General features: G+C 35.2%; 1 protein-coding gene across 1 annotated transcript; it reads left to right on the forward strand.

Annotated features, from left to right (window-relative positions):
• Positions 1-515: 515 nt before the first annotated feature.
• Positions 516-5,101, forward strand: LOC131949566 (uncharacterized). Its single transcript, XM_059311412.1, has 2 exons — positions 516-2,724; positions 2,826-5,101. Exons 1-2 carry the CDS (start codon positions 516-518, stop codon positions 5,099-5,101), a joined length of 4,485 nt encoding a protein of 1,494 aa, XP_059167395.1.
• The last annotated feature ends 5,306 nt before the right edge of the window (positions 5,102-10,407 follow it).

The following is a 10,407-nucleotide window of genomic DNA, read 5'->3' on the forward strand; positions in this document are numbered from 1 at the left end:
ATCAAGCAAGTACATGAAATTATTAATAGTTATCTACAGTCAAGTCATCAACGTGATAATTATTATCACATTATTTCGACATTGTCTTACCAATGTCGGATTATTATCGTCTGTAACAGATTACTGTTACACCTACAAATGTGTGTTTTTTTTCTATTTGGATTTAGCTGTTCAAGTTTTTTCTATATGGATTAGCTGTTCAAGTTCTTCTACTGTGGATGAGCAGATCTAGTTTATTAATTGTAAACTGTTCCTAAAGATGTCTTATCTAAAACTGGACAAATTTCTACTCTGTAACATGCTACTAGAACTATTTTGAATTTTTTCAACTTTTTGGAATCAACAAAGTGAACTATTTTGGACGTATATATGTACTATGAACTTTTCTTGGATTACCAGATGTCTGTAACCAACTAAAACAAGCCAGAAACCAAGAAAGGGTATAATAAATTAATTAACATTTACCTATTGTTAACTAATGAATTTATATTTTATGTCATAGAAAATATATCAAAATGTCAAATTTTGAAAAATATGCAGCACTTGTGAAGGAACTTGACATTCCGAAGGAAGACAGGTTGGCATTTATAAAAGAACTACTAACGAAAGATGAAGAGAAAGCTGCTAAAGAGAAAGCTGAGAGAAAAGAAGAAGAGAAGGCTAGAGAAGAAAAAGCTGCTAAGGCGAAAGCTGAAGAAAAAGAAGAAGAGAAGGCTAGGAAGGAAGAAGAGAGGGCTAGGAGGTTAGAGGAAAGGAATTGGAAAATAGAAGACGATGAAAGAAAGATTGCAGCAAAAAGAGAAGAAGATGACAGAAAGCACAAGCATGAAACAGAACTGAGAAGAATAAATAGTAATATGGCCGCAACTGAACAGGCGGGTGAGCACTCAACCAGATTCCAGCTGAAATTCAGTGACTTAAGAGAAGGAGAAGAAATATTAAACTACCTCACACAATTTGAGTGCATTGCCACAACTAACAACTACAGTAGAAGCATGTGGGCAAGTACTTTGCTGAGCAGGCTCACGGGTGAATGTTTAAACATAATTGGCACGCTTACTGATATTCAAAAAATGGACTATGACCATATTAAAAAGAAACTACTCACTTGTTATGGGAAGTCAGAGGACGAATATAGAAAAGCCTTTGTGGCGATGAAACTGGAGAGCCACCTGGACACAACGGCCACTTTATTTAAAATGAAGGAAAACTTGCTAAAATACTTTGAACTAGCGGAGATAGACACAAATGATCCAAAGGCTCTGTTAGATCAGTTTCTAATCCTCAAAATTTATGATGAAGCGGGCAAGGGCTTATTCAGCTTTCTAAAAGAAAGGAAAATAAAAACGGAAGATCAGCTTAGAATAGCGGTGGCAACGTTCAGGGATTCACACCCCCATGAGCAGTTGTCGGCAGAGGAAACCGTACTGGCACAGACAGTAGCGGGCAGATACAAACAGCTACCGAGAACACAATCGCCGACAAGAAAAAGGCGTAACAGCCTGCCTAACATTGGAAAGAGTAGACCAATAAGGATAACATGTTATCACTGTGGTAAAGAAGGTCACATGCGAGCTGAATGCTGGAGGCTGAACAATATGAATGACAGACAGCGACAAGGTCCTAGTAGCAGTGGGAGGTATAAGAGCTGGGGATACCAGCACAATAGAAACAGCGGTGACTATACTAACCGTAGGGAATATTCACCACCGAGTCCAAGCAGATACTATAGTGGTACCAACAGAAACCCGCAAGACTACAGGAATAAATCTTTCAACCAAGGAAGTAGGCTGTCATTTAATAATATTGAAAGGCAGAAAAATAATAACGGTGATACGGAAGCGAAACAAATAGTAGCTACTGCCCGTGATGCTAATGGAAGATTATTTTATTTCCCAGCGGTATTGAATGGGAAAAACACAATTTGCCTAAGGGATACAGGCTGTACAACATTGATTGTTGACAAAGCAATGGTAAAAGAATCAGATTACACCGGAGAAGTACAAGAGGTCAGGTTAGCTAATAGGATGTCTATCCATTGTGATTTGGCGAAGATTGAAATAGACTGCCCATGGGTTACGGGTTCATTCACAGCAGTTGTGATGGAGAACCCTATTTGTCCTCTAATAATTGGCAACATCCCGGGTATTCCGGATGACTCAATGAAATTTTTAGAAGCATGGCAAGCCAAGAAAGGTAAGATGGTTGTAAGCGCCATTATACAGGATGATAACGCAGAGAAGCTAAAACCTATAGTACAAACGCACTTAACAGCGCCTGAGATGGCAAGGCTACAAAAAGAGGATGAAGTCACAAAAAAACTGATGAATAACATCAATAAACAACAAGGAAAGTACAGAGGCCACTGCTATGAAATAAAAAATGATATACTGGTTAGAATATTTCAGAATAACAGCATTAAAAGGACACAAATAGTCATTCCAGAGAAACTGAAAGGTCTAGTCTTGGAGACAGCACATGATAGTCCTTTGGCGGGGCACATGGGAGTCAGGAAAACTATGAATAGAATCCTTGACAACTCGTTCTGGCCGGGAATCCATCAGGATGTGAAAAGATACATTGGTAAATGCAAGCAATGTATAACTAAAAATCATCTACACAGCAAACATATTGCTCCTATACAGCCAACTGATAAAATAGGAAAGGTGTTTGAGAAAGTGTCTATAGACATAGTAGGACCTCTACCAATTGCATCAAAAAAAGGTCACATATTTATTCTAACTCTAATAGACATGGCGTCAGATGGCCAGAAGCTATACCCCTAAGGGATATAAAATCCGAAACTATATGTTCTGCATTATTAGACATTTTTTCAAGATATGGTTTTCCTGATACTCTGCTGTCAGACAACGGCAAACAATTTACCTCTAATGTGACTAATGCATTAACAAAGCTGCTGAAGATCACTCAGGTACACTCGACCATCTACAGACCGCAAGCAAACGGTATGTGTGAACGGTGGAATAAGACTCTCAAAGTAATGTTAGCAAAAGCTTCAGAAGATCATCCTAAGGAGTGGAATGAGTATATTCCGGCGATACTGTTCGCCTATAGAGGAACAGTGCATGACGCGACGGGGTACTCGCCATTTGAATTAATGTTTGGATCAAATCCAAGAGGGCCGCTGTCGTTGCTAAATGATAGATTACTTGGCACTCAAATCACTGAACAAGATACTTTTGAGTTCATTACTGAAAAGAAAAGCAAAATGGTATATGGATTACAATCTGCTCAACAAAATGCGGAGGGAGAGGCAAGTAGACAGAGAAAATTGAAAAACAAAAATAGATACCTCAGGCAATTGAAGGAGACAGACAATGTCTATGTTTGGCTACCTACCTGGAAAGGGGTCAAATTATGGCAGGGACCATTTGTGATTAAAAAGAAAGTGAACGAAGTAGATTATGCTGTGGACATCAAAGGCACAATAAAGATAGTACATGTTGATCTACTGAGGAAATACGATAACATGCCTGATCAGATAACTCAAGTGATGGAGGACATTAATACACATGACACTGACATAAATGAGGAAGTTGGTCGTGATGAAGAACTGCCAAAACGTCAAATAGAAGAACAATCTAGCGTAGTAATTATAGAGGAACAACCTACCTTAGCGAACATAATTCAAACAGAAGAAGAAATCCAGCAAATTACTCCGCTGAAGTACAGAAAAGAACTACAGCAGTTATTGAACGAATTCAAAGATGTCATTACTGAAGATACTGGCTACACAAAAACAATTACTCATGTCGTAGAATTAAACAAGGATGCTAATTTCAAAAAGAAACAATATGCAGTACCTTATGCATACAGAGAAGCAGTGAAGAAAGAATTAAATCATTTGATCGAAACTAACAAAATACAACGCTCAAATTCATCTGTAGCTTCACCAATGGTGATAGTAAAAAAGAAGAATGGAAAAGTAAGAATTTGCTGTGACTATAGAGATTTGAATAAAATCACGAAAATAGACGCAGAACCACTGAGAGATACAAATGAACTATTGGAAGAGATAGGGAACTCAACAATTTTCACTCATCTGGACTTAAACCGAGGTTTTTGGCAAATAGGTATGGATGAGGAATCCAAACAATACACAGCGTTTACAACTGATGAAGGATTATTTGAGTGGAATGTCATGCCTTTTGGCCTAGTAAATTCAACAGCAACGTTCTCCAGATTTATGAGAATAATGCTGGCAGATATAAAGAATGTAGTACATTTTGTAGATGACATATGTATTCATTCTAAGGATATCAAGACACATATGCAGTCAGTTAGAGAGGTACTAACAAAATTAAGGGAGCATGGCGCGACTATTGCACCTGAAAAGTTAAAATTTGCAAATGAAGAAATGGATTTTTTGGGATTCAAAGTAGGCAAAAATCAAATTAGACCTACTGACGGAAATAAAAATAAAATTCTCAACTTAGAAATACCTAAAACCAAGAAAGAAGTCAAAGGTGTATTGGGTCTATTTAATTTCTACAGCAAATTCATACCCAAGTACTCAGATATAACTCTACCTCTAAGACAGCTAATTACCAAGGACAGCAGTAGAACAATAAATTGGTCTAAAGAATGTCAGGATGCTTTACAGCTAATAAAGCAGTACTTTGAACATGAAGTAACGCTTACTGCCCCTAACTTTGAGAAGACACTAACACTGGTGACGGATGCTTCAAATTATGGATTGGGTGCATGTTTAATGCAAGAAGTGGACAAGGTACTACGGCCTATATTTTATCTGAGTAGGGCACTAAACAAAACGGAACAAAACTACTCAACTGTGGAGAAAGAATGTCTGGCCATTGTATGGTCCATGACCAAACTGCAGAAATATTTATTAGGAAGAAAATTCATTCTCCTCACCGATCACAAGCCATTGTTAGCTATGAACAACAAACGGATAGCCAACAGCAAGATAAACAGATGGTTATTGATTCTGCTGGATTTTCAGTATGAAATTAGGTCTATAAAAGGGAAGGATAATGTAGTAGCAGATTTTTTGTCTCGGCAAAATGTTGACAGTACAGAAACTGAGCCTACCCTAAACCACATTAGTCAACATTTATAATAAAAAAAAATAATAAATAAAGGGATACTAATACATTATCAATTTACAGTTTATTAATATTATACAGTCTGTAACTGTAAAATATGGATATCAAACAATTTGTATCAGTAATATAAATTGTGTACTATTTCAATAGATTGTAAACTGTATTATGTTAAACCTATTCTATACTATTAATTAACAGGGAATAATGTATAAAGTAAAAGCTAGAGACTATTTATTCCGCATAACAATAAGACGGAAGTCTCAATGATGAATTGAATTGTGTATTAGTCATACCTGTGAAAGGCAGGAATGTGGTTGTGTTGTGACCTAGATATGACTGAAATGGGTCAAATAGGGGAGACAACAAAGTATATTACTCATGCGTGGTAATAACATACCTTGATGATAAGGAAGTTTTTTTTTACTACATAGGATATAGTTATTTAAATTAGGAGTTGAATTAAGTCTTTGATAATTTCAACTATGTATTATGTTTTGGTAATTAAGTCATGTACCAGACTGGTTTGGTAATTTATTACACTCATTTGTCTTGTTTATACTACAGTTACTGGGTAATTGAAATGTTTTTTTTTCTCCTATGTGAATGTATATTGATGCATTAAATATTACATATAATGCTTGTACATTTATAAGTTTTTGTTCAAAACATTGACATATTTTAATTATCACTGATATAGTCACTACATACTGTTGTATTTGTATGCACTATAAATTTATGACTACAAGTGCTTAGTCTAAAATGAATATATTTTACTCTACTTTGAGTTGTACACAATTTTTTGTTGTCTGGCACATGATCCTGCCCTACCAATACTGTATTTATAAATTTTGTTGTCTGGCACATGATCCTGCCCTACTAATATTGTATTTATAAATTTTGTTACACAAAATTTTATTCGAAGGGGGGACGTGTCACAGACTGTATTATTATGTATCTTTATTATATTGTGTTTTGCATGAATGAAGAGTACCTGGCTAGCGGAAGGACTGTCTGAGCGATCGTCATGTGTTTTTCCGTGTTTTGGGTGAGATCGCTCATTGACGTAAGGGGAGAGAAAGTTGTGAATAAAAGGGAGAGCAAAAAGGTGAACGGGTGTTGTGTGCTAGGACTTGGGACTTGAACTGTGGCAGTGAATGTAAGATGTCTCCATGACTTGGAGTCGTGACTGTGACTGTACTTGTTGAGTATCTTCTAATATGGATTTACCATTAATAACTATGGATTTATCATTCTCACTGTATATAGTGTAAATAGTTGCCACTATTGCTTGTATTCCTGTGTGAAAACTAACCCACAACAACAAAGAATTCATGTTGTTACAAGGCTAATAGCTATAAGAATATGCCAGTCAAGTCAAATTAATGGACGGTAAAACATACAAAAATGCCTTCTGATTAAAATAACCTTTAATATTGAAAATATTTTTTTTTTTAAAGTGCACTTCGGTAGTTGAAAGCATGGAACCACTGCCACAGGCTGGCCACATCACAGTTGTGGGGCTGGGCCTTGTGTCCATGCAGCTGTCAACTGTTTGTATATGCTCTACTCCACCTATTCTTAGTGTATTTATTTTGTTTAAAGTTGTTTTCAAGAATAATATTTTTATGAGTTATGAAAAAAAAATAATATCATTATTATGGAACTGGCGAGCCGCATCCTGACATCGAAAGAGCCGCATGATGCCGACTCCTGGTCTAGGCAGTGGCGTCGCCATGTCGGGTGTACCCCCTCCTTACAACACACACACACACACATATATATATATATATATATATATATATATATATATATATATATATATATATATATATATATATATATTGTTACGACCCCTTCTCTAATCCTTTCGAACTAGTCAGGGAATCGTAAACAAAAACAAGAAAATAAGACTAAGGAACACCTTTCGAAAATAGCTAAAGTTTAATTCTCACAACAGAGGTACACCATTTAAGAATAACCACCACCTAGAAACAATAGATGAAAATCCTAACACCTAGTCTAATCTATGCTATGTATAACTACACGTCCTCCCTGGTGAGCTGCTATGACTGTCCCTAACCCTCCTAGTCCTCACTTCTTTGACTTCACCATCCGGTCTAAACTAATCTGCATGTCGCCAACAGTTCTGGAGTACCTGATTAAAACGTCAGACCCTGCTAATAAACCACCCCCATTACGGTCACCCAGGCCAACTAGATACGTGTCTGCTACACCTACCCCCCATTGATGCCGTCGTCCGTAATTACAATCTAATTGTAACACGTGCTCCGCTAATCGTCTTCGTCAAGACCTGTTTAGCCTGGATCATGTCTCTCGTCAACCCTACCCCTGCAATCTACGTCCCCACAGTCGTGACTATATATATATATATATATATATATATATATATATATATATATATATATATATATATATATATATATATATATATATTAGTCATCGAGACCCATTACACGTGAATTATAGGCCTATACTTTTGTAATGCTATACTTGTTTGAGAAAAATATGTTATACCTAACGCACAGTTCTGAAAGTGAATGAAAGTATTTCAGTTCTGGTTTTACATTTTATCCGAGGTTAGGGCACAGTTACTCTAATTAAAACATTTATAAAAAATATTTAAGAAAACAATTTTGTATCCGTCAACTACTTTACTTTGTGCATCAAATGTTCGCTACAAGGAATTAAGACTGAGCTGTAGTTTAGACAAGGAAGTGCCTGTATTCAAACGCCTCAAAAAAAACAGCCTTAAACTAGCAATGTTATTTTATTCACGAAAGATGTAAAAGTTTGATTTAACGCATAGCTATATATTTGACTATCAAATAGAAACAAAGAAAAAACTTTTCCAACTCTAGCCTTTATATTCATAGACACATTTGTATATGGAAAATGTAGGCTTATATCTTGCTCATTTAAATTTCAGATGAATTATATCCGAATCAAGAAAATGTATTTAATTAATTCGCCTACGCTAATTTCCATTTATAAATTTAAATCAACAAAGAAGGGTAACCTACAAATTTGATTTAAAAAATGGCAAATTGTACAAAGAAATTCATAAATATTTTTTTTTAATACAAAACATTGTTTACAGTGTAAATTTAAACTAGAATATTTTTATAATCTTATAAAAATGATCGCTTAGCCTTTGATTTGTAATTTTAAATTATATTCAGGCTCAAGTTTTAATTGCAAACAGCTAGCTGAATTAAAGAATTGACTTGTAAAAATAATGAGAAAGTTCATTATTAATAATTTCCTATGTTTACTGTTTGAGGACTCAACACACTGTGTAGTTTTAATTTTTTATAAAAGAAATAATTGTAAATAGTAAATACTCTAGGTCAGGGGTCGGTAACCTTTTGAAGCGGAAGAGCCAAAAGTTACAATGTTCAAAATTTCCCTGGTTTTAAACAGCCACTAACATTTTTTTATTTCAAATGTTTTATTTTTTTTATTAAGCTTATTAGTATTTGTGCAAGGAGCTGGAGAGCCGCATCTTGATATGAAAAGAGCCGCATGCGGCTCGCGAGCCGCAGGTTTCCGACCCCTGCTCTAGGTCCTAGACAGTGGCGTCGTCAGGACGGGTGTACCCCCCTCCGAACAATACATATATATATATATATATATATATATATATATATATATATATATATATATATATATATATATATGTATATATATATATATATATATACTAGCTATCGGCAAGCGTTACTAGTTAATTATAGGCTTATAGTTTTGTAATTTTTGTATTGCTATACTTGTTTGAGAAAAATATTTTTTTAAATAGTTATCGGTCAAAACGCAATGTACTTTACTACACGTTGAACGATATTAGTGAAAATGCAAAGAAATAACTAAATAGTAAAATATCCACACACATTTAGTATAACATAGGCTGCCAATACCAATTAGAAAAATTAGAAATAAATCTAGAACACTCAAATTAAGAACGAAGAAGAAGAAGAAAATACAAAAATTAAAATTAAATAATTGGCATTTTATCTTAAATTAATGAAGCAAACTTACAATATCTAATTTACAGTTATTGTTTTACTTGTGTCACTCCCCCCTCCCACCACACGCTACCTCTACGCTGGGGGCATTTGCGTAATGACATGTTCGATGAGCAATTTAGAATTGATATTTTAATTAGCCGCCACGCTCCACCATCAACGGATTTGTTGATTTGCAATTTTTTTCAATGTGATGTCAGGACCAACCGCTTTGGTGGGTGGTGTATTTTGTTCTGACCATTACATTCTTCTGTAAAAGTTGCATTTGGTGTCGACCTCCCCCCCCCCCCCACCTTTCCAATTTAACAAGTGGCATCATTTTCTGCCAAAAAAATATATTACTCCTCTTATTATTTAAAGTGAAAAAAAAAACAGTTTTTATAGTAACTTATTAAATGTGGTGTCACATGTTATGTTATAAAAAGGATCGCTTACCCTTTGTTTTGTAATTTTAAATTATTATCAGGCTTAAGTTTTAATTGCAAACAGCTAGCTGAGTTAAAGAATTGACGTGTTGATATGATAAGAAAGTTCAGTTAAATCAATTGTTTATTTATGAAGACACTTGACACAACACTCCGAGTAGCTCTGATGTTTTAATTTATTTATAAAAGAATGTAATTGAAAATAGTACATACTCTTGGTCTATGCCAGGGGTCGGCAACCTTTTCAGGTGTAAGAGCCTAAAGTTTCAATTTACGAAATTTCCCCTGTTTTTAAAGAGCCATTAATAATTGTTCTTCCATATTAAGGTATTTGATTAGAATTAGCAAAATAATTATTTGTTTATGGGTTTAAGTATGAAAATATATGTATTCATATAAAAACATACACATGTTTCGCACAAAATATAATAAAATATTTCAACTAGTATATATATAATTCTCTTCTGGGAGACTGTAGAAAACAAGCTGTAAGCGCTCCCTCCCACCCCCCCCCCCCCTACATGGTCTGGTGAGCTGTGGTTCACGCTAAATGTTTACAAGCACAGCCGGGTTTAATGACGACTATTAGGGGCAGATAATTTAGTTTGAAACTATTTTAAACGTAGGGGGGAGGGGGGGGTTATCGTACTTTAACGAGCTACTTATAGTGTTTTAAAGAAATATTTTCAGTGGCATCGTTGGTACTGTCAAATTCAGAAACTATGAATTACTGAAAGGTAGAAAAAACAACAACTAAATAGCGGCGTATGATATGCCGCGGGTCGGCTCGTAACTTTATAAAAGTGTAGGGCCCATCCTATAACTTAATAGTAGTGTAGAGTCCATTAGGGC

This window comes from Physella acuta, unplaced genomic scaffold (genome assembly GCF_028476545.2).
Source record: "Physella acuta isolate Inbredline_101_S28 unplaced genomic scaffold, ASM2847654v3 ptg000700l, whole genome shotgun sequence".
Lineage (NCBI taxonomy): Eukaryota > Metazoa > Mollusca > Gastropoda > Physidae > Physella > Physella acuta.